This window comes from Pongo pygmaeus, chromosome 12, assembly GCF_028885625.2.
Source record: "Pongo pygmaeus isolate AG05252 chromosome 12, NHGRI_mPonPyg2-v2.0_pri, whole genome shotgun sequence".
Lineage (NCBI taxonomy): Eukaryota > Metazoa > Chordata > Mammalia > Primates > Hominidae > Pongo > Pongo pygmaeus.
This window is the reverse complement of record NC_072385.2, coordinates 116,208,413-116,233,951: the sequence shown is the minus strand read 5'-3', so window position 1 is coordinate 116,233,951 and position 25,539 is coordinate 116,208,413. Positions and strand designations below refer to the sequence as shown.

Genomic DNA, 25,539 nt, shown 5'->3' with positions numbered 1-25,539 from the left:
GTAAACTTCCACAGAACTGTTAAAAAGAAAAAGAAAAATTTAGTTTCTGAAAACTTTTAGATCAATGATGTAAAAAGACATTAAAAATATAAGCAATCACACAAACACAAAAGAATACATCATATTTCAGATTCAAATTGACTGAACCTACTATGCTCACATCCACATGTTCATTTGCAAAAGCTCTTAAAACCCCGTGAAAGAAAACACTGCGGGGTGTGGTAATAAGCTCATTTTCACTAATTCCATTCTTTAAGCAAAAACAGCTGAAAAGACTGGCATCGTTGGTCTTAGTACATCTTAAATTTTTAGAGTGAGAAATACCAAAACTCACTCAAAAGGCTACACAGAATATTTAGCAGTATAGTCAAGTATTTTGTTAGTTTTTAAAATTTTTAATAGTTTAAGATTTACAGGCACAGCGGCTCACACCGGTAATCCCAGCACTTTGGGAGGCCAAAGCAGGTGGATCACTTGAGGCCAGGATTTTGAGACCAGCCTGGCCAAACTGGTGAAACCCCATCCCTACTAAAAATACAAAAATTAGCTAGACATGGTGTCACATGCCTGTAACCCCAGCTCCTTGGGAGGCTGAGGCACGAATATCACTTAAACCTGAGGGGTGGAGGCTGCAGTGAGCCGAGATTGCGCCACTGCACTCTATCCTGGAAGACAGAGCAAGGCTCTGTCTTTAAAAAAAAAAAAGATTTACAAGTTATTATGTATGTAGGAGCAACTGTTACCCTGTATTTCCTTAAAGATTAAGAATTAAAAGCCAAAAAGTAAAAACAAAGATTTAAAAAAATTATACTCCCATCTTATTTAACAATTTCCTAATCTAGGAAATTGAATTACTTTCAACAGATGGCTCTAAGGAAAAAAAAAAACAAACTCAGACTCCATTTGTGAGCAAGAATATTATTTACAATATGCCTAAAGGTATTCTTTTTAAATGGGTTTATATTTACTTTGGTGTCACTTACTTTGTATTTGTCTCCTTCATTTTTAGACTGTAAGAACTGCTTGCTCATTTCTTGTGTTAAAACAGAAACTGGATTATCCACCTCAAACAAACAAAAAGTCATTTTTGAATATTTTACTTTAATGCTTTAAAGATAGGTAAAAACTGAAACGTACATTACAAGTGACCTATGGTGCCATCAGGAAGGCCAAGCAATAGCCAAAGGTTATAACGTTAGGATAAAAATACTAAAAAAAAAGTTAGAAATGTATAATGCAGGAAAAATAATTTAAAATTCCATTATACCAACATATATGGTATAGTTAACATTCAATATTCTACCAGTACCTGAGGGCACAAGCATAAGAACCCTGTGAAAAAGTGTTTTTATTATAAAGTTTTTCACTTCTTACCTGCTGTATAGAATATCACCCTCATGCCACTGGTTAATCATGGGACAGCAGAATGGGAAGAGTCCTAGCATGGTAAGGAGTCAGCCACCTCGGGTTCTTGTTTGAGCTCTGTTGCTAACTTCCTATGTAGCCTTGGACAAGTCAGTTACTCCAACTAAACACAGTCCAACTCAGTTATTTCTAATGAGAATCATGACAACAAGTATTGTTTATTTTTCTTACAGAAGTTCTTCATATTATTCCTTCATGAGGATATTGTAAAACAAATGAAAATAATGAAGTCATTTCTATCTTTTGGAAACTAGTCATTGCTTGAATGAAACTACCTTTGCCTAATGTGACAGTTATTACTGAGTACCAACCTGATTGGATTGAAGGATGCAAAGTATTGATTCTGGGTGTGTTCCCGAGGGTATTGCCAAAGGAGACTAACATTTGAGTCAGTGGGCTGGGAAAGGCAGACCCATCCTTAATCTGGATGGGCACCATCTAATTGGCTGCCAGTGCAGTTGGAATATAAAGCAGGTGGAAAAATGTGAAAAGACTAGACTGGCCTAGCCTCCCAACCTACATCTTTCTGCAAAACTGTATGCTTCCTGCTCTCAAACATTAGACTCCAAGTTCTTCAAGTTTTGGGACTTGGACTGGCTCTCCTTGCTCCTCAGCTCGCAGACAGCCTATTGTGGGACCTTGTGATCATGTGAGTTAATATTTAAAACTCCTCTTTACATATATATATATATATATATATATAAAATCTCCTATTAATTCTGTTCCTCTAGAGAACCCTGACTAATACACCTAACAAGTTAAGATATCAAAGTACAATTGGAAAAGTATAGAAAAAATACAACTTTTTTCAACAAGATTCAGGGTCATTACTCAATTACTAACAAATAAGTTTACATGTTAAACATTACTCAATTACTAACAAATCAGTTTACATGTTAAAAATAATCTTCATAAGGTTATTGTATAAATGAAAAAAACTTTAAGCCCTTCATGTTTACTGTCTACAAAATAAATATTGTGTAATTTGTTGGTATACCAATGGTTAAAACATTTCTCTTAAGTACAATGTTGGGCCTCTCTTCAAGACAATAAAAAACATTTATGTAGTTATAAACAAAACTTTACATGTGACATGTTTCTTATTATATAGACCAGAATCCATCTGCCACATATTTTTTCACAAAGCCCCCCCAGCTCTTCATTTCATACTGCATCTGACTTCTTAATAGACCTAATGCAGTAGTAACTCTAATAACAAACATCTTAACATCAACTTTCAATTAAAAGCTTCACCGAAGTTTATATTCATTTCTCTATACCTTTTTGATTGTTTTTGAAATGGAGTTCCTATTTGTTATACTCCTCTTGGGATTATTTAAGAATCTTGGCCAGGCACAGTGGTTCATACCTATAATCTCAGCACTTTGGAAGGCTGAGGCAGGTGGACTGCTTGAGCCTAGGAGTTCAAGACCAGCCTAGGCAACATGGTGAAACCCTGTCTCTACAAAAAGTACAAAAATTAGCCGGGTGTAATGGTACCCGCCTGTAGTACCAGCTCTCAGGAGGCTGAGGTGGAGGATCACTTGAGCCTGACAGGTGGAGGTTGCAGGGAGTTGTGATCATGCTGCTGCATTCCAGCCTGGGCGACAGAGTGAGACCCTGTCCCAAGGCTCATGCCAGCACTTTGGGAGGCCAAGGCTGAGGTGTGAGGATCGCTTGAGGCCAGGAGTTCAAGACTAGCCTGGGCAACATGGCAAAACCCAGTCTCTAAAATCAAACCAAAAAAAAAATGTTGTAGCTTTATCTGTCAGAATCCTGAAAAAAGCAAAAGCAAAACTGGTAAACTTCAGCAAGAGGATAAGAAACGGAGGCACAGAAGACAAATATGATCAGACACTTAAAGATATTAAATACTCTCTTCCCTCCTGGTTATGCTAGACCAACACTGTCCAAGAAAAATATATGCCAAGTCACACACAATTTTTTTTTTTTTTGAGACAGGGTCTCACTGTGTCACCCAGGCTGGAGTGCAGTGGCGTGATCTCAGCTCACTGCAACCTCTGCCTCCTGGGTTCAAACAATTCTCCCACATCAGCCTCCCAAGTAGCTGGGACTAAAGGCATGTGCCATCATGCCTGCCTAATTTTTGTGTTTTTTTGTAGAGACAGGGTTTCACCATGTTGGCCAGCCTGGTCTTGAACTTCTGACCTCAGGTGATCCACCCATCTCAGCCTCCCAAAGTGTGGGGATAACAGATGTGAGCCACTGCACCCAGCCCACACAAACAATTTTAAATGTACTAGTAGCCACATTAAAAATATAGAGAAATAGGTGAAATTTAATAACATATTTTTAATCCAATATAACCAAAATATTATCATTGTAACATGTAATCAACACAAAAAACTAAGTTATTCCTTTATATTAAGTTTTCAAAATCTGCTGTGTATTTCACATTACTGCATATCTCAATTTGAGCTACCCACTCTTCAAGTGCTCCACATCTACCTGTGGCACGGCTCTAGACCTTCTGCATTTTAATCAATGAACCTGAATCTTTTGTTACGCATTAAGTAAACCATGCAAGAAAAGGACTAGGAATCTTTAAATATTTCAACAGAGAATAACATGTTTTACATTCCCCAAGGAAGTGAGAGCTTACAGAAATAGGCTTTTTTTCAATTTTCCTCATAATGAAAACTTTCTAATAAATACAGCTGTCCACAGAGGAAGGAAGAAGCCTTGGACAGAGGTGATTACCCCACCATTATCCTTCCAAGCACTTGCACAGGAAAACCTGGTGGAGGTTCTACACAGGGTAAATACAGAGTACTTACACAGTATACTGAATGCCCTTCAAGATTCTCCCCACACCCATGATTCCATCAACTCTAACTTTTGGTTTTCTCGATTCTAATAAATTGTCCTGCATTCTAGTCTGAAATTTATTTGCTGTACCTGCTTTTCTCTAGATTTTAAGAATTATTTTTTCTAAACTTTTACTGTCTGATATGCAGCAGGCCCATTTGCTACGTGTGGCTTTTTCTACTTACAAAAAATACAATTAAAAATTCAATTTCTTAGTCACAATTTCAAGTTAGTCAAGAACCACATGTGGCTAGTGGTTACCCCACTGAATAGCATAGATACAGGACATTTCTACCATCACAGAAAGTTCTGTACCCTTTGTTCTAAACCAAACTGGAAAAGAGACCCAGACTCCTAATTGTTCTTTTTATTTGATGGCAAGTCTTGGTGTTCTTAATTCGGTAACGGGGCAGTATTGCACAATGGATAGAACAGTAGAATGAAACAGGATGCCTGGATCCCAAATCCAGGTTCTACCAGTAACCACGTCTAGACAGCCTTAAGTATAAATTTATTTTTTGTGGCTCCCAGTTTCTCATCTACAAAACAAACAGCCTGGATTAGGTGTCTTCTAAAGATAATTCTTGTGTAAATGTTATCAATTAATTCAGCCAAAGCATCTCAGCAGAAAGGACTCAAGCCTTGGCCCCTACAAGTGTGATCAATAGCTCCAAAATAGAGAAATGCTTTATCTTTCTAGAATAAATTTTCTTTAAGAATTTAGCAACTTTAGAAGCTAAACGCTCATCCAAAAAAAAAAAAAAAAAGAAGAGTTTAGCAACTGAGTTTAGGGAACAATGATGCTATTTTGACTAGGACAGCAAAAAGCAAAGAAATCTGACATCCTTATTAAGATAAATTTTAGCCTAGAGCAGTATAGACTAAATGTTCTTGACTGGTCTATCAAATTAAAGGTGTTATATTATGTATTGACAATCCTGTGTTGAATTAATAAATTCTTTTTTTTTTTTCTGAGATGGAGTTTCACTCTTGTTGCCCAGGCAGGAGTGCAGTGGCACAATCTTGGCTCACCGCAACCTCCGCCTCCTGGGTTCAAGTGATTCTCCTGCCTCAGCCTCCCAAGTAGCTAGGATTACAGGCGCCCGCCACCACACCCAGCTAATTTTTTTTTTTTTGTATTTTTAGTAGAGATGGGGTTTCACCATGTTGGCCAGGCTGGTCTTGAACTCCTGACCTCAGGTGATCCACCCGCCTTGGTCTCCCAAAGTGCTGGGATTACAGGTGTGAGCCACCACACCGGGCCGAATTAGTAAATTTTAAACAACTTCATTGATAATAGTTACACATATGCTTCCTGCAGTCAGTTTACTCATATGAGGCCATTAAAATTTTTTCTACACAAGTGAAATCGCACTAAAAAAATGACAAGGTGTATGAATTAATCTGAAACACAAATTCACCAATTACCTGGATGTTAAAATGATCAAGAATTGCAATCAGCTCTTCTTTCTTTGTGGAAACCACGGAGCCTAGTTATGAGAAACATATGAAATAACCAAACTGTTTCTAGGGCATAACACAGAAAAAATGTATAGTTACTTACAAAATATAAATATTAATTAGCTTTCATTGCATCATCAAGAAAGGTACTATTGAATATGTATAAATATGAATGAACATGGCACAAGTACAGAGGAAGAAAAAGTACCCACATGCAATAATGGTGCTTATCTTGTTCCTACAGCTAAACATATTTTGCTCCTTATCTATCTCTTTTTAAAAATTAAATGCTCACCTCTTCTTTTATGTCATTTTGCACCTTTTGCTAACCATTTATTTCCACATGCTATAAAAACCCTGGTGTGACAGGAAGTCTGTAGGTGAGAACAAAATAGCACAACCTGTCTCAAATAATCCCCAATTCTGCTAATCATGCTTTTGGTGCTATAATATTCTGGGGTAAAACAACCATGTGTAACATATGCACGTGTGTGTGTGTGTGTGTATATATATATATGCACACAACCAATCATGTTACAAGGAAGATAGTTCAATCAATACCAGCAGTCATCTAATTCTTTTTAATTGAGTATTTCCTAATATTTTATATGAAATGAAAAGAATCAAAACAAACCTGTTGCACTTTTAAGTTTATAAGATCGACTTCCATCTATGCTGATGTGTTGCTGTATAAGTATAGAGTTACCATACACACTGGCTTTAAAGGCATCATCTCCTCTGTTCCTCAATGTTATTGAGATATCTGCAGAGCTGAAACAATGAGGTTGAGCTAAGTTACATGAAGATATAGTGTAATTACAATACTAGGTTGCCACAATTTGCAAATTTTTCAAAACCACCAAATAATTTGGCCAATTCATTCGCAAATTAGCTTTACATCAACAGCTGACACTGATTGTTCACTACAGCATAACGTTAACGATACCGTGCCTAACAAAAAAAGTTGAGAATAAGTGAAGCTTCATAAAAAATAATTGACTGACTATTCTATCCGTAATAGAAATAGCACATCTGCACAAAAACCATTAAGTTTCGGTTGTTTCAAGACATGTAGATAAGTTACACATTTTCCTATAAAAATCATGTAATCAACATTATACTGCCTGACTACTGTAAGTTATATAAAGCATCATGCTTGACAGTAGGCCTTTAAAGAATGATGAAGTAAGAATTATGGTAAAGTAGTAACATTTTCAAAGAGGATTAGAATTAAGAAAGGTAATTTTAATTTTTCAATTACTTGGCAATAAAAAATAAAACCACTTGATATCAAGAAATGTAACTAGGCTGGGCACAGTGGCTCACATCTGTAATCCCAGCACTCTGGGAGGCCAAGGTGGGTGGATCACTTGAGGTCAGGAGTTCGATACCAGCCTGGCCAACACGGTGAAACCCCATCTCTACAAAAAATACAAAAATTAGCCAGGCATGGTAGCGCATGCCTGTAATCCCAGCGACTCGGGAGGCTGAGCCAGGAGAATCACTTGAACCCAGGAGGCAGAGGTTGCAGTGAGCTGAGATCGTGCCATTGCACTCCAGCCTGGGCGACAGACAGCGGTCTCAAAAAAAAAAAAGAAAAGAAAAAAGAAACTAAAGCCCAAAATTTCTTAAAGCTTTACTGGCATTAAAAAGACATATTTTAAAATAGTACAATGCGGCTAAACACACATACAAAATGATGAGTATAAATCTGCCTAACCAACAGGCTCTGTTATAGTTTTTAAAGTTTTAAAGATGTTTTAGCGACTTACAGCCACGCATATTTTAAGATCTATAGGGGTAAAAAAAAAAAAAAATCTTTATTTGTGTATTCCAACTTGTGTTAAAATAAGACTTGGTAGAAAAACAAAGATGCTGATGAAGGACATTAATAAAGATATAATTTCCTTACACATAAAAGCAGATATTTTACCTGGTTCATATGAGCATCTGTCAAAATGCTAAAGTCCCTTAATATAAAAGTGTTTAAATTGGTAATTAAATGAAACCTTTAACAGAACAAACTTGCTTTTGTGAATTTGTAATCATACTCTAAAACTGTTCCCATTTGTGGGAAATGCAGGAAGAAATACTCCAGATGAGCTTCATTGTGAATTACTGCTAAGACAGTAGACACACTGAAGTATTTGCTCTGTTGCTCCACCATCCTTTTCTGTACAAGTGCCCTAGCAGAAAGGGTTTGGCAACGATATAATTTTCCATCCCATCCTCTTGGGATTGAGCTAAATAAAGAAATTTTTACCAACTAAGCAATCAGATTTTCTTCTTTAAAAAATCAAACTAAGAAAATGTGGTTAAAAAATTTTCAGAAGTCTGTAGTTTAGTTGATATTGTATCAATGTCAATTGCATAGCTTTGATAAATGCATCTTAGTTATGTAAGATATCTACATTAAGGAAAATTGGGTGAAGGATATACAGAAAATTGTACTATCTTTGCAAAATTTCTGTAAATCTACAATTATTTCAAAATAAAAAGGTTTAAAAAAAATCAAATTAAGACATGATCAAGTCGAGAGATGGTGAATCCTGGGAGCTACAAAGTTATGGAGCCTCTAGACCTAGAGAAACCAATTTGGGGCATTATAGTCTGATAAGAAAATAGAAAAGTCTGAATAGAACAGATAAGCTCTTTGGAAACCACCTAGGCAGACTAATAAAAAGACATAACATACTCACAGATACTGGCTGTGAACCAGAGGCACAGAAAACATAAGATCCCTTCCTTATACACATACACCTACAGACTAGGACAGTAAGACTTATAAATGCCTGCACATGCAAAGACACACAGCAACAAAGATTAGCAAAAAAATAAGAAAGTACACATACTTGAGACAGTGATGGAGAAAAACACACTCACTTATCTGTACACTTTTCATAAGGAGAGACAGGAGAGCATAGTGCACACACAGAAGTATAGCCAATTAAGTTAGGATTGTGAGGGAGGTGCACAGAGGAGAGTTGCAGAACAAACCAAAGGGAGGGAGAGGAAGACAGAGGCCCAGGGACAAGACACACAGAGACAGCCAGAGATGCAATTAAAAGAAAGCCCCAGAGAGAGAAGTGACTAGGTTCTTACAGGGTCTCAGTCTGGTCCCTCAAGAGACCCCGCAGTATTTCCTCTCTGCAGTTTCATGGATATATACCCCTGCATCTTTATGGCAAATATCCTTTCCTAGAGCTACCTTGAATAAATTGGTGTGGTTTTTCTATAAAAACAAAATTACCTAATTAAGACAGATATGCATCAGAAAAATTACAATTAATGGGATTTTTTAAAAGCTCCCCAAGTTGATTCTAATGAACGGTTAAGATTGAGAACCACTGAAGTATGAGGGGAAGGGAAGCTGGCCTCTGATAATGTAGCTAACGAATATTTTATTTCATTAGCTAGTATGATTACCCGGCATTAAGTTACTGTACCTCATGAAAACATTTCTTAAATGACTACATATATTTGCTCTCTGAATTATCAAACACCTCTCTTGATTACAAAACACCTACTTTATTATCTTCATTCCTAGCTACTCCTTGTATTTGAACTATCTTTAGTATAGTGAGAACTTCAGAGGCACTGATATCCTACTGTTATATACATTTTCTTTTCTTTTTTTTTTTTTTTGAGACAGAGTCTCGCTCTGTTGCCCAGGCTGGAGTGCATGGCATGATCTCGGCCCACTGCAATCTCCGCCTCCCAGGTTCAAGTGATTCTCCTGCCTCAGCCTCCCCAATAGCTGAGATTACAGGCACCCAACACCACGTCCAGCTAATTTTTGTATTTTTAGTAGAGACGGGATTTGGCCATGTTGGCCAGGCTAGTCTTGAACTCCTGACCTCAAGTGATCCGCTCAACTCGGCCTCAAAAGTGCCAGGATTACAAATGTGAGCCACCGTGCCTAGCCTGCTATATGAATCTAATAAATACAAGAAAGCAAAATTCTTCTAAAAAATAACATTTATAAAAAAGCCTCATAATTACTGCTAAACAAACAAAAAAAAACACTTCTGCAGGAAGACAGAGGCAACTGAGCTGTGTACTAGCTCTGCAGTCTTCCCCTTTCTACTGATATGGTCTGTGCTAATGCTAAATTTGGGTCAACAGCCATAGAGCCCAATGCCTGTAAATACAGGAGAACCTTAAGTGAAAAGAGAGACTGTCTATGAGATTTTTTTTTTAGAGTGACAACACAAACAAGCAGTGCCACAGTAAGAATTTAGCTTCTTTCTCAACTCAGGAAGAATCTATCTACAAGGAAGTAACTGGCAGCAGTGCACATCGATGAGAACAAGGAATAAGAAAAGTCATATAAAAAGATGATACAACTGCTCCTTCTCTGGGTCACCAGCTCATCTGTAATAAGTTCTGTATCCCTGACTAAATAAATCAGGAACATAAAACAGGAGAATGAGTTTTTGTCCCTCTATAACCCTTGTGCCACAGCTGATGTTAAAAATTAGACTACTGCAAAGACCCCAAGGCTACCAGGGTTGGTATTAGGAAGGCCAAGGGAGGGAACAGTAAACTGCGTATGTTTAAAGAGAATCTAAATAGCAAAGGGCATGAGGCCTTGGGTCACTGAGAAAGGTTTTCATGTGAAGAGATATATCAGGAGGATTCATTCAGTCCCTGTGTCACTGCAAAGGCTTGGTGGATAATTAGAAGGATGAGTCCCAGGCAATGTCTCAAGGTTCAGTTCTCTGGCTTCTCCTAACAGTATTAGGCAAGCATCTCCAAGGAGAGTTGAAATATCCCAAGAAAGGCGGCCCACAGCCCAGGTGTCACAAATGGTGAGTGTAATGTTAAGAGATGGGGGAAGGGAGGGATAGAGTCCTTAGAACTACCTCAAACTTGTGCTGGACCACACTGACAATCATTCTTCAGGCAAAGTGAGACTCCTTCATAGACTTTAGATGTGCAGTAGAGCAAGAGCAGAACTAAAAACCTCAACAAGCTGATTCTGCAAAAAAGTGATGACAGAATCAGAGACTATAAAAACAAGGGAAATTTTATAAATGCCAAATGTTTTCAATGAGGAAGGGGATAGATAAGAACAATAAAGATGTGGAAAAACTCTGCTTTTAGTTAGTTTTTTAGACAGAAGACTGAGCTAAGGTTAGAGTTTTTAGCTGTCACTGTGTTTTAAAATATATTTCCCCCAATTTTGTACTGGAAAAGAAAAAATAATATATATATATATAACTATTTCACTCTACAGGCAGCCATGTCCTTAAATGTTGGTGATTTGTTTAAGCTAGTCTTTTTTTATTAAATAGTATTCAGAGGACAGGTCTCAGAGAGAAGCTTCTACCCTGGTCTAAGTACTTCTCAAATGGGGGGGAAAAAAAAAAGTATTTAACTGAGAAAACATTTAACAGTGTATAAAAAATAATTTCTTCTTAAAGACTGTATCTGAAAATTCAACATGCTATCTGGCCAAGTAGACTGGGTGACTGTTTGGACAGCTAAGAAATGGACAGTTAAGTATAATGAACTGTGGCTGAATGTGGTGGCTCACACCTGTAATTCCAGCACTTTGGGAGGCTGAAGCAGGTAGATCACTTGAGCCCAGGAGTTCAAGGCCAGGCCCCTTCTCTACTAAAAATACAAAAAAAAAAAAAAAAAATTAGCCAGGCGTTGTGGCATGGCTGTAGTCCCAGCTACTTGGGAGGGTGAGGCATGAGAATCACTTGAACCTGGGAGGTAGAGGTTGTAGTGAGCCAAGATTGGACTACTGCTCTTCAGCCTGGGTGACAGAGTGAGACTCTGTCTCAAAAAAAAGAATTTCTCATGGATTCTAATGACTAGTAAATAATAATAATTTAAAAAAAAATTTAAATATAATGAACTGAAATAGAGTTGATACTATTAACTTAAAGGTGTTAAAATAACTAATTTTTTGCTACAGACGTCATTTTGGTTGGTGGTGAAAGGAAGACTTTGCTGGACTGGGGCCCCATGAAGTGGAGACAGAAACTATGCTGGAAATTGTTATCAAATAGTTTTTTCCTAAGGCCATAGAGCATGGGAAATAATCTTCTGTGTATCTTTTCTCCTTTTCTTTGAGTCAATTTGGAATCTTGGCTTAAGGTTAAGATTCCTAAGGCTTCTGAGGAATACATAAGAAATCTGCAGGCCTGATTCACATCCTGTCCTTGTTCTATTCTTTAGTAATAAAATAGAAGATAAATGGATATAACACTGAGCAGAAGGAAAAGTCTACTGAATGAGAAAAAAGATATTAGTGTTAATTATGAAAGTTTCAAAAGTTCTCCGCACTGGGCATGAGAAGGAGGAATGGGAGTAGCCTCATGCTAGAAGATGTATGACAGCATTTGGGGCATTTTGTTGTTATGAAAAACAAAGATCCCTTCAGAGGTATCTGGGGCAGTATGGAAAAGAATGAAGAGATAAGCCTAAAGACAGAACAGCTAGTGGGCAAAAAGCAGTGAGTCTGTGATGATGCAAACTGGACAATTCACATATAGCTATGTGATGGCAACCTATGACAAAAAGAAATATAAATGTAAAGCCAAAGAGAGTAGTGATATGACTATTCACCAAGGGTCTGGGATAGACTAAAAACAGATCTGTCATTGTGGTCCTCAAATTAAACTCACTGGCAACCCACTTGGGTAAAGGGTATAAAATCAGAGTCAATAAGTAGAATTCTTATTTTGTGACTTCTTAGAGAGCTAAAGACAGAAGTTTTGTGCAGGGACACTTTGGCTGGTCACTGATTTTGCTGTCCCTACTATCGTATCAATGTGGACTCACCGATGCTGGGTTTGGGTCAAGAGTCAGGAACTAGCAAGGTTTATAAACACTTGTTAAACAGGGTACATAGATTTATCACAGCCATTTCTTTCAGCAAGTAACAAAAGCAAGATGGCCAGGCACATGGCAGTAAGTTACACAAGCTATCTGTCTTGAGAGGGTAACAGGCAACAGTGGGCCATGCCAGCAACAAGGGGTAAAAGAAAGGAATGAAAAAATAGGACACCTCTGCTCCTATTCTGGGAAGGCACTTCATTTCCAGTCATGTCTATGTGAACTGAGAATCTAAAGTAACTGTTTTCTTACTAAAGAATTGAAAATAGATGGTAGAAAGCAAACACTTACTTCTGTCCATCTTTCACAAAACCTTTTAAAGAGGATCCTCTATTAGTAGCAACTGCTCTTCCACCAAGACCAACTATGAGAGCTGTGAGTACTGCACTCTTCCCACCTAAAGAAACAGATGTTGAAGAAATCACATTCATTAAAAGAAAAAGGAAAATGCTGACTCCTACCATGTAATGCAAAAAGATTTATGAATGAGACTCACTTTAAAATAAAATGTTAAAATTCAACTATAATTTTCTTCCCGTGCAAAGCAACAACTTAAAAAAAAAAGTTATATATGTAAGGAAAAATTGAGCTGCCACTATTAGCAAAAAAATAGTACATTTCAGGAATCAAATTTTTGCCACTAAAAAGAAAATGGTAAAAATTGTCGTGACACCTTTCCAACCTAAAACTTTCATTGTACCACCTTGGCCTATCAACCTAATAAATGAATTTATCCCTCTATTTACACGTATATTATTAATTCATCTAATTTTTATGACATTCTATTGGCACAATCATTGCTCACTGTAACCTCGGACTCCTGGGCTCAAGCTATCCTCCTGCCTCAGCCTCCTCAGTAGCTGGGATTACAGGCACACATCACTACGCCCGGCTAATTTTTTTTTGTAGAGACACAGTGTTGGTATGTTGCCCAAGGTGGTCTCAAACTCCTGGTTCTCAAGCGATCCTCCTGCCTTAGCCTCTCAAAGCGCTGTGATTATAGATGTGAGCCACTGGGCCCAGCCAGAAACCACTGTTAACATCCCTCAAAAGTAAGCTCCATGTGGACAGGAATATTGTCTCTTTCATTCAATACTGTATCCTTAATATTAGCACATAATAAGTACTTGCATTATTTGTTGAATGAATGAACTTAAGTAGAAAAAAATCAGCAAACTCATATACATGTTTTTATATAATATTTTGACAATTATTATTTGTAACTTGAATATTATTCATTTTCTAGCTCTTTGAGAAGTGTACTTCTTTATACCCTAACAGATCTAAAATATTGCAAGCTGAGGGCTAGGTATGGTGGCTCATACCTGTAATCCCAGCGTTTTGGGAGGCTGAGGTGGGAGGCTCATCTGAGACCAGAGAGATCAGCCTGAGCAACAAGAGAAACACCTGGTCACTACAAAAAATAAAATTAGGCACTGGTCACTACAAAAAATAAAATTAGGCAGGCAGGCTGGGCACAGTGGTTCACGCCTGTAATCACAGCACTTCGGGAAGCCAAGGCAGGTGGATCACTTGAGGCCGGGGTTTGAGACCAGTCTGGCCAACATGGTGAAACCCCATTTCTACTAAAAATACAAAAATTAGCTGGGAGTGGTGGTGCACACTTGTAATCCCAGCTACTTGGGAGGCTAAGGTGGGAGGATTACTTGAACCTGGGAGGTGGAGGTTGCAGTGAGCCAAGATAGCACCACTGTACTCCAGCCTGGTCAATAAAGCAAGACTCTGTCTCAAAAAAATAAATAAATAAATTAGGAAGGCATAGTGGCATGTGCCTGTGGTCCTAGCTACTTTCAAAGCTGAGGCGAGAGGATAGCTTGAGCCCAGGAGTTCAAGGCTGCAATGAGCTATGATTACACCAGTGTAGTCCAGCCTGGGTGACCCAGAGAGAGAGATCCTTTCTCTTTAACACACATACACACACACACACAGACAGACACACACACACACACACACACACACAATGGTAACCATTTTCTGAACTCCATTCAACCAATCCAATCAACTATTATTAGCCCATTATCTTCTGCAAAGTAACACAAAGTAACTAATGCACACCACTGATTAACCCAATTTATTTCCTGGAATGCCTTTAAAGTTCCTATTCTAACTCTCTTTTCTTCATTACCAAATGCACTGTTTCCACTATTTGCATTATTTCCTCTTCTATTAGGTTTTATTAATAAAAATCATTGTTTCAAAAGTTACAAGACCTAACTTCAGAACCCATCACTATTTATTTCTTGTCCCATGTGACCCCTCTAAAACAGTGATCCCCTTGTCCATCTGTTTCTCCTAGAGACACTTTCTTCTTGACTGAATGATAAAGTAAGAAAAACAACAAAAGGAACTGCAGAGCTACACGTAACCTAGCTTCTTATTCTAGCACTGTCACCAGTTGGTAGACTCTGGCAAGCCTCCTCTCCCTGTGTACCTTCTCAGACCAGCAGCCAACACCTCATTCTTGGCGGGCCTACCACAGAACTGCCCAGAAACTTTCTGCCTTCTGTATTTTTCCCCTTCTAATCCATTGTCCACAATGTGGTCAGTTTGTTTCACGAATTGTGGCCATGCCATTCCTTTACTCAAAAACCTTAATTGTGGCCAGGCGCAGTGGCTCACACCTGTTAATCCCAGCACTCTGCGAAGCCGAGGTGGGCGGATCACTGGAGCTCAGGAGTTTGAGATCAGCCTGGCCAACATGATGAAACCCCGTCTCTACTAAAAATACAAAAATTAGCCAGGCGTGAAGGCACGCTAATCCCAGTTACTCACAAAGCTGAGACAGAAGAATCACTTGAACCTGGGAGGCAGAGGTTGCATTGAGCTGAGATCGCACCACTGCACTCTAACCTGGGCAACAGAGGGAGACTCTGTCTCAAAGAAACAAACAAAAAAACAAAAAAACAAAACAAAACAAAAAACCCAAACCACCAAACAACAAACAAAACTCTAATTGGTTCCCCACTGTCTTCAAAATAAAACTCCAAACTCTTTAACATGACATTCAAGATCCTCAACAATATTGCCTAGAACATGACTCTCCACAGTCAGCTTCTGCCTTTCTCCACCGTCCACCATACAATAAACCATGTAAGGTTATTCACCAGTTCCTATACACATCTACCTCTACTCCTCCAAACCTTAGCTAATGAGCAATCTTTGCCTGGAATATCTCAGCTTCTTCTTGCCAATGAGACCTAAAGAATTGATAATTTTCATTCAAGAACTGGCACAAATACCACCTCCTCTTAAAGCGTTTATTGGCCACCTGGTGAGAATTACTTTTATGTTTGGATTGCCAAGTCACTTCATTTGTGCTCTTACAATGTTTAGTAAGGCAAGACACAAGGCTGCCTCAACTGCAATGAGGATCGCTTGTCTACCCTTCTATGGTATAGATTCCAAGATAAACAGATTAAAAACATAAGCAGGAAATGTTTATCCCTATTGCTTAAGTAATGTACCTAGAGTTAACTCAATATTTTCTTTAAGTGTACACTTGCAGCAAATACCAAGAATATTCATAACCACAAGTTATACATCTATAGAAAAAATACTTATTAGCACTAATAGTCACCTATTTCAAAAAGTTAATATACTCTAATCTCAAAGTACTGCTCAAAGTCAAACGAGGAGGGAAAAAACACTTACTTCCATTGTTGCCAACAACAAAGTTGACATTAGAACCAAACTTAAAAGGTCCAAGCATTGAATGACACATGAAGTTTTTTAGGTGGATACTCTCAATTATTCCAACTTCGGCTGCAGTCTATTAATAAAAAACAATGGGAGAAAATGGTCAATCTAATTCACTCATTATAACCATTCCAGCACTGCTGGCATCAGAAAGACTAGCACCATCACCAATGAAAAAATTTACAGAAAGTGAATAATAGTAACTTCAATGAGTAAGATGAAATTAAATGGGAACCTTCTATGAGTCAGTACTCATTCTAAAATCTTTAAAGGATTTAAAAGTGTATCACCAGGTTTCTTAATATTGGCAATGACATTTTGGGTCTGATAATTTTTTGTTAGTGGGGGGGGTCTGTCTTGTGCATTGTAGAATGTTTAGTGGCATCCCCAGCCTCTACCCACTAGATGCCGGCAACACATACCTGCCCCTAAGTTGTGACAACCAAAAATATGTCCAGACATTGCTAAATGTCCCTGGGGGGTGCAAAAGGGAGAGAGAAGAATCCCTTTTGTTAAGAACTGCTATCCCAATTGGCATAGTAAAACTTCCTATATACTTTATTTAGAATACCTCTGAAAGATGACGATCCAGCCATGCATTCAACACTGAATTCACTATCTGACATTCACTATTTCAATTCAAAGAGCAGAGTACATGTTCTTAAAAAGTAAAGCCTGCTCTTCTTGTGACTTTGTCACTTATTATGGCAACTGTGTGACTTTTGGCAATGTATAAAGAATATACAGTTTCCAAGTTCGTAAAACAGGAATAATATTTCCTATACTGTAAATATTATATCAGCATTAAGTTAGATAAGGTTTACAAATGGTTTAACCAAGAGTTTGGCAAATGGTAGTCACTTGCACTTTGTAGTTATCTAAGTACCAGAACAAATCAGCCTTATTTTATCAGGCCTTCTAATTTTTTTGAAGACCATTTTCAAGCCTCCAGGTATTTTAAAGATTTCTTTAAAAACTCCCTGGCTCTCTTCTTCTGGACATACGTCTTATTAAACAGTAGAAAACATTTACATCCTTGTATGAGTAGAATACTGGAAATCATGGTTGAAGAATTTTTAAAATATTTTTATTTTTAAATAATAGCAGATTCACATGTAATCCTTAATGAGATCCTGTGTACCCTTTACTCAGTTTCCGCCCATTGTAACATTTTGCAGAGCTAAAGTACAATATCACAACCAAGATACTGACATTGACATAGTCAAAATACAGAATATTTCCATCATCACCAGGATCCCACATGTTGCCCTTTTATAGTCACATCCACATCCCACCTTAACCCCTGACCCACTAATCTGTTAATTTCTATTAACTTTGCCCTTTCTAAAATGTTAAATAAATGGAAACAGACAAAATGCAGCCTCTTGGGACTGGCTTTTTCCACTCAGCCTAATTCTCTGTTGTTGCCTATATTGGTAGTTCACTCCTTTTTATTGTTAACCTATATTTTATGGTATGGATGTACCAAGGTATATTTACTAGTTCCTTTGCCTTTTCACCTAAATTTTAGAATAAAATATATACCTACAAAATATCTTGCTGAGGTTTTAATAGAACTGCATTTAAATTTACATATCATTTTGGGGGAGAATTGACATAATTTCTATATTGAGCTGTCTAATCCATGAATAAGTATGTGTCTCCATTTATTCAGGTATTCTTTGATTTCCTTCATCAGCACTATATAATTTTCACCATATTAGTCCTGTACATATTTTGTTAGCTTTAGACCTAAGTATTTCATTTTTTAACACTTAATTTTTTAAGAGTAGTTTTAGGTTCACAGCAAAATTGAGAGGAAGATACAAAAATATCCTATATACCCTCTACCCCCACACATGCATAGTCTCCCTCATTATCAACATCCACCATCAGCATGGTGCATGTGTCACAGCTGATGAACCCATACTAACATATTATCAACCCAAGTCCACAGTCTGTACTAGGCTTCACTCGATATTACTGTACATTCTATAGATTTGAACAAATTTATAATGACATGTTTCCACCATTTTAGTATAGTACAGAGTTATTTTTACTGTGCTAAAAATCCGGTGCTCAACCTATTCATGCCCCCCTTTCCTCAACCCCTAGCAACCAACCACTGATTTTTAACTCTCTCCATAGTTATGCCTTTTTCAGAATGTCATATAGTTGGAATCATACAGCATGCAGCCTTTTCTGACTGGCTTCTGTCACTTAGTAATATACGTTTAAGGTTCCTCTATGTCTTTTCATGGCTTAATAGCTTAATACTAATAGTGCATTGTCTGGATATACCAGAGTTTATTTATCCATTTATCTACTGAAGGACATTTTGGTTGCCTCCAAGTTTTGGCAATTATGAATAAAGCTGCTATAAACATGAATGCACAGGTTTTCGTGTGGACGTAAGTTTTCAACTCCTTTGGGTAAATACTAAGGAGTTCAACTGCTGGACTGTATGGTAAGAGGATGTTTGGTTTCGTAAGAAACTGCCAAAGTGTGTTCCAAAGTGGCTGGACATTCTCACCAGCAATGAATGAGAGTTCCTGTTGCTCCACATCCTTGTCAGCATTTGGTGCTCTCAGTGGTTTGAACTATTGCCATTTTATCAGATGTGCTGGTATCTCAATGTTGTTTTAATTTGCATTGCCCCAAAGTGGTTCTTTTTTTTGAGCGATTGAAAATGGTATTTTGAATTTTAACGTCCACGTGTTCAACGCCAGTATATAAAAGTAAAGCATTTTAAAAATACCTTATCATATAACTTTGCTGAATGTATTTATTCATTTTAAGAGTTTTTGGTAGATTCCTTGAGATTTTTTATGTAGATAATGAACAAATGGATTATCTACATAATCTGCAAACAGAGAGTTTTTGTGTGTGTTTTTCCTTTCCAAACTCTATACCTTCTATTTCCTTGATTTATTTGCACTGCTAGATTTTCCAGCACTATGTTGAATAAGTGATAAAAGCAAACACCTTTGTCTTCTTCCTGATCTTTGGGGAAAAGTATCCAATGTTTTACCATTAAGTATAATGTTAGCTGTCAGTTTTTTTGTGAGTGCTCTTTAGCATGTTGAGGAAGTTCCAGTCTATTCTTATTTTTCTGAGAGTTTTAGTCATGAACAGGTGTTGAATTTTATCAAACACTTTTGCTGCACTGAGTGATATAATCATGTGATTTTTCTTCTTTAGCCTGTAACATGGTGAATCACAATGATTGATTTTTGGATACCGAATCAGGCTTGTATACCTAAAATAAACCCATTAATCATGACGTGGAATTCTTTTTACATATAGTTGGCTTTTCCTATCTGTGGGTTCTGCAGATGTGAATACACAGGGCAGATTATAAGGGACTTCACCATCAGTGGATTTTGGTATGAAGCGGGGTCCTGTGAACCAATCCTGCTTGAATACCAAGGAACAACTACATTGCTGAATTCTCCTTGCAAATATTTTGTTCAGTATATCTGCAACCATATCTATTAGGTATACTGGTTTTACAGTTTGCTTTTTTGGGGGTCCCTCTTTGTCTGGTTTTGATATCAAGATAATACATTGAAAAGTGTTATCTTATGATTTTTGGAAAAGACTGTATAGATTCATGTTAATTCTTCTTTAAATGTTTGGTATAATTCTCCAGTGAAACCAACTGGGCCTGTAGATTTCTTTTATAGGAATTTAAAAATATGAATTAAATCTCCTTAGTAGTTATAGGACTATTCAAATGATCTATTTCATACTGGGTGACTTGTGGTAATTTTTCCTTTTTGAGAACTGGTCCGCTTCACCTAAGTTGTCAAATTTATACGTGTAGAGTTGCTAACTGTATTTCCTTACCCTTTGGATGTCTGCAGAGTCTGTGGATAGCCCCTATTTTATTCCCGATATTGGTAATTTGTGTCTTTTCTCTTTTTGCATTTCTTGGTCTTACTAAAAGTTTGTCAATTTTATTCAAGTTTCTATACATTCAGTTCTTTCTCTATTAATTTTTCTAATAACATAAGCTTCAAAATTAGCCAGAACAGATTTTACCTCAACTTTTAAAAAATCATATTACTTTTTCTTGCTTTTAAGTTATCACAGAATGTGATATGATGAATGTGACAAGAAAAACATATCAAAAAGCATAATTTTGTAATTTTTCGCTTACCAAAGTAGTACCTTTACATTCGTCTTCGTCACCATCTTTATCAAAATCCTGCAATTCTTCTTGTCTTGGCCTTTTGGCATTTTTAGGAGAGGAAAAATTTTCTTCCTTTCTTTTGGCCATCAGGTCTGAACAAATATTTATAGTAACAATGAAGTAAATCAAGTTCCATATATATTAAACTTAACAAAATAAATCTAACAAAGGTAATTAAACTTTAGGTACTATGTCCATCCATTTTTACCTTAAAAATTAAAGTAAATTAGTCTCACATCTTGCACTAAGGAAGAGGGACATGAGTCAAAAAATGCTGGAAAAGGCAAGGAAACAGACTTTCCCCTAGAGGCCCTAAAACAGAACACAGCCCTACTGACATTTGGATTTTTGCCCAGTGAGATCTGTGTTGGACTTCTAATCCACAGAAGCATAAGATAGTAAGTTTGTATTGCTTTAACATCTGCATATTCTATACTAGTTGATTTTACTTCAGAGGTATTCATAGCCAAGATTTTATCAGTATAAGCCTACCTAAATGTTGTGACTACTAAACTCACAAAAGGTAAAAGATTTTGTGAAATTGTGGTTTCTAGTTTTCTAAATCTATTCATAGAGATGGCATGGTGACTCCTGAAATTATTCCAAAGCAATGCACAATTTTCACAAGTTATAAAGTAAGAAGATAAAACTTTTAATTTTTAAGTTGTTTTCCCAAAGAATCATGTTTTGAAGCACACTGCTTAGCACCAGTGGTTTCCTTTAACTCTTCCCTAAAAAAAAAGTCCAGGTTGATTGTCTATTTTTTGCCAATATACTGCAAAATTTAAACCTAGAAAATTAACATCTTTAAATTACACATGATTTTGCTAAACATATGAATACTGGATCTCCAGTCAAAGCTGATAGTTTATGATTAAAATTAAACTTTATGACCTCTTTGACTGCTGCTTTCATTTTTTTCTTTAGAGTACATTTAAGACCTAAAATGATAGGTATCTAATTTAATTGTTTGCTAAAAGCAGACAAAAATCTCTAACATAATAAAAAATTTCTAAGATATAAGAATATGAGGAACAGTTCTAGGCTCAATGTACTTAAATCCCCCAAATATTAGACCATAGCAACCCTCTCCGTACCATGTATATACCTGGCTCCCCTACCCATGCAAGCAAAATCCAAGTGGGTAGTCTGGACTTCCACCCTAGTGAAGCTACAAGGTGGCATCTCAACACCTAACTGGGTTAGAGTCAAAGAAGGCTAAGTAGACAAGTAGGGAGCCATGATAATGGTGTCAGTGGAGACCACCTAGAGAGCCTAGATTTCCACCCACACAGGAAGTAATCCAGTGTTACTTACTCCTTCTCCTAGTTGGCTAGTGTCAAAGGAGGCCTAGTGGAAAATCAGGACTTTTCCCATTGCCCAGAGGTGAGAAGACCACTCCCACTGCAGTGTCACTGGAGACCATATGGGAAACTGAAACTGCCACCCTAGCCTAGCAGTTGCTGTGGCTAAGGAAATAGCTCTGATTTAAGTTCCAGATCTGAGTCTCTGTGTCCGCAGTCCAACATGGAGGGAAGCAGTTCTCAAAGGTTGTAATCTCTTTTACAAAGGACTTCAAAGAGCTTTTGCTTATGTCTATCAATATTTATTATATTAGAAATTAAAACTAAACAACTTTTTTTCCTTTTCTTTTTTTTTTTTCAGACATAGTCTTGCTCTGTCTCCCAGGCTAGAGTGCAGTGGCACAGTCGCAGCTCACTGCAACCTCCACCTCTTGGGTTCAAGCGATTCTCTTGCCTCAGCCTCCCATGTAGCTGGGATTAAGGTGCATGCCACCATGCCCAGCTAATTTTTTATTTTTAGTAGACGTGGGGTTTTGCCATGTTGGCCAGGCTGATCTCAAACTTCTGACCTCAAGTGATCTGCCCACCTTGGCCTCCCAAAGTGCTGGGATTATAGGTGTGAGTCACCACGGCTGGCCAAAACTGAGCAACTTTTAAAACAAGGGACACACAGTATATATTCCATCAGTCACAGCAATGACATCTCACAAGTCATGTAACCTCTGGAAAACTCCACTGTACACTCATAAGTGAATGTGAGTGAAAAGGGCAAATAACATCTTACTATTATCACTAAAACAGTTTTGGCCTTGTAGATCCTTGCAAGAGTCTCATGGATTCCTGCACCACATTTTGCAAAGTGCAGCTACAGGGGGATACTAAAAGCAAGTCCATGATACAGTGTCATAAATTATAAGGCACAGCTAGCAAGCAATAAAGTTAGAGCAGTAGGGAAGAAACAGACCACAAAAGGACTTGTAGACTCCTCATATTTAAAGTGTGGTCCAAGGACCAGCAAGCAAGATCTACATTTCCTGGGAAGATATCCACATATCGGATATCCAGAATCTCAGGCCCCACCCTAGAGCAAGTAAATCAGAATCTTCACTTTAACAAGACTTAAGGTGATTCACAAGCACATTAGAGTTGAACTGTTATGTAAACCATGGAAAATAACTGGGACTTTATCCTATCCTGAAGGCAATGAAGAACCTTATATATTATGAAGTTGAATATCATTTAAAGGGTACATTACTTACCATCCAAAGAAGGATATTTAACCTAAACAAATGCCTTTTAAGACAATATTACCATTACAGTTACATCTACATAATATTCAGCTTCATTTTTACAAATTATTTAATGTTTTAAAACTGTTATTAAAATCAAAAATTCAAAATCAAACATATTTTTCAAAATATTCAATAAGAATCAACATAGATCAGTTTCAGTTTATTATTAATTTAAATTCCCTGAGATACTACCAGGCCATTATTTTTCCAACACTTTCTTCTCTGCTAACACCCTCTATTCCCTTCTCAGTTACTGAGCAGTAATTTATTTATTATAGAAGAGCAAAGAGAAAGCATTACTTTTCAGTGTCCCCAACATTTAATGCCCTTTTAGAAAGTGTTTTTATTAATGCCTAACACATGATCATGTAGTTAGCAAGCACTCAGACATAAGCTAATGGATAATGCACTAGGGAAAATGTGATGCGCTTCTCACAAGGAATGTGAGATTCTATACAGAAGACAGTACACCCAAACACTACATGATGACGATGTTTTTTATTTGCTGAGCATGTTTTTTATTTGCTGGGGATGACCTGGGATTTGCAGTTTGCTATTAGGTTGCCACGGTAACTTGCATCTAACAGACACTGAAGGATCCCATCTTTTAAAATAGGAATCACTTTGTAATTTAATGATGATGGATTTTCAAACACAGATTCGAATGTCTAGAGCGTCAGATACAGATTAAAATAGTAAAATTGTTTCCAAAAGGCTAAAGAGACATACTTACAGATGCAAAGAAAAATATTTTAATTATCCTGGAATAAAAAAAGGAGAAAAAAGGCTCCTCTGGGATTTTCAATGTATCCATAAAGCTCGTCATAGTTTTTAATATTTCTTTACTTATTTATAATTAAAAAAAAACAGAATTAAAGAACACCTCATTTCTCCCTTACAAGATACAAGCAGGAACAATGAAGATTATCAATAAAATAATAAGTTCAAGAAGAAAAATTAATGGCCAGGTGTGGTGGTTCACGCCTGTAATACCAGCACTTTGGGAGGCCAAGGCAGGCGGATCACGAGATCAGGAGTTCGAGACCAGACTGGCCAATATGGTGAAACCCCCGTCTCTACTAAAAATACAAAAATTAGTCAGGCGTGGTGGCACGCGCCTGTAGTCCCAGCTACTCGGGAGGCTGAGGCAGAAGAATGGCTTGAACCCGGGAGGTGGAGGTTGCAGTGAGCCGAGACTGTGCCACTGCACTCCAGCCTGGGTGACAGAGCGAGACTCCGTCTCAAAAAAAAAAAAAAAAATTAATAACCAAGAGTTCATTATAGCATGTAGATGCATAGGAAATTTGATAGAGATCATGCATTTTAACAGAATTCTAAATTTTATTAAGTATCTAATAATTCATATTTCCCATTAATACCAAATTAGGAACTAAGAGTAGTGACACACATAACAGAATTAGAATTTAATAAAAAACAGTGTTACCATTTTTTAAAAAAGGCAAATTACTACTACTTCTGAATCTGCCCTGGACTGTGTTTACCACATCCTCAATTCTACTCTGCTTACCACAACAGACATTTATTCTACGGTAAACAACTTCATTTTGAATGTGCTTAATTAAGTCCACTGCTTGGAATATATCATGAAATTATATGAGACTTATTCATTAAGTCCATCCATCTAAAATTTCAGGATCAGCAAAACTGGGAAGTATAAAGCACAGCATTTCAGTTAATAAAATCTGAACCCTTAGATTTCTGTACTGAAAACATCCTGTGGCTCAATACAGACAATAGATGAAACAGAAAGTAAGAATAGTAGAAGAAGAGATGAGCTGCTAAACAAAAGCAGTGGTAATATCAGGGACAAAGGGAAGAGATAAAACAAGAGATTTAAAAGACTGAATTAGTAGAACTGGTGAGTACAAATGGGTGAGTAGAATTAACATCTGTTGAATAACTACATACTTAGCTTTTGAGATGAACACTTTCTATTTCCTTTGATCCCCAACATCTTTATGAGATAAATATTGCCCTTATTTTTACAAAAGGAGAGACTGAGGCACAAGTAAATGACTTGAATTTATGTAGCTACAACTTAATTCTAACATACAAAGGCTTCTATAGCTCTAACATAGCAGAGCTCAGATCCAAATCCAGGTTTGTGAAAACCCAGTCAAACCTCTTTAACGCCCAGGTTCCTACTGGCATAAACTGAAGTTTGACAGTTAATTATTCATAGAGAGTGAAACTGGCTATTAATCTGTCCTTCATCTTGTCTATCCTTCATTAAACTTAAAAAAAAGATTCCATTATTGGCTGGGCGCGGTGGCTCACGCCTGTAATCTCAGTACTTTGGGAAGCCAAGGCAGGCGGATCACCTAAGGTCAGGAGTTCAAGACCAGCCTGGCCAACATGGTGAAACCCCATCTCTACTAAAAATACAAAAAAAATTAGCTGGGTTTGGTGGCGCATGCCTGTAATCCCAGCTACACAGGAGGTT

The 25,539-nt window shown here is 37.3% G+C and overlaps 1 protein-coding gene across 3 annotated transcripts in view; it reads right to left on the bottom strand.

Annotated features, from left to right (window-relative positions):
* Positions 1–25,539, bottom strand: part of SMC6 (structural maintenance of chromosomes 6) — an 88,898-nt gene that overhangs the window by 60,143 nt on the left and 3,216 nt on the right. The window contains exons 2-7 of one of the 3 annotated variants that reach the window (XM_054472388.2): positions 20,447–20,571; positions 16,240–16,357; positions 12,859–12,964; positions 6,350–6,486; positions 5,683–5,744; positions 984–1,064 (exon numbers count right to left, since the gene is read on the bottom strand). In XM_054472388.2, coding sequence (XP_054328363.1) covers positions 984–1,064; positions 5,683–5,744; positions 6,350–6,486; positions 12,859–12,964; positions 16,240–16,357; positions 20,447–20,566 — 624 coding nt within the window. In that variant the 5' untranslated portion in view covers positions 20,567–20,571. Of the gene's footprint in view, positions 1–983; positions 1,065–5,682; positions 5,745–6,349; positions 6,487–12,858; positions 12,965–16,239; positions 16,359–20,446; positions 20,572–25,539 lie in introns of those variants that run through there. The other 2 variants (XM_054472399.2, XM_063648934.1) reach the window with 2 other exon arrangements.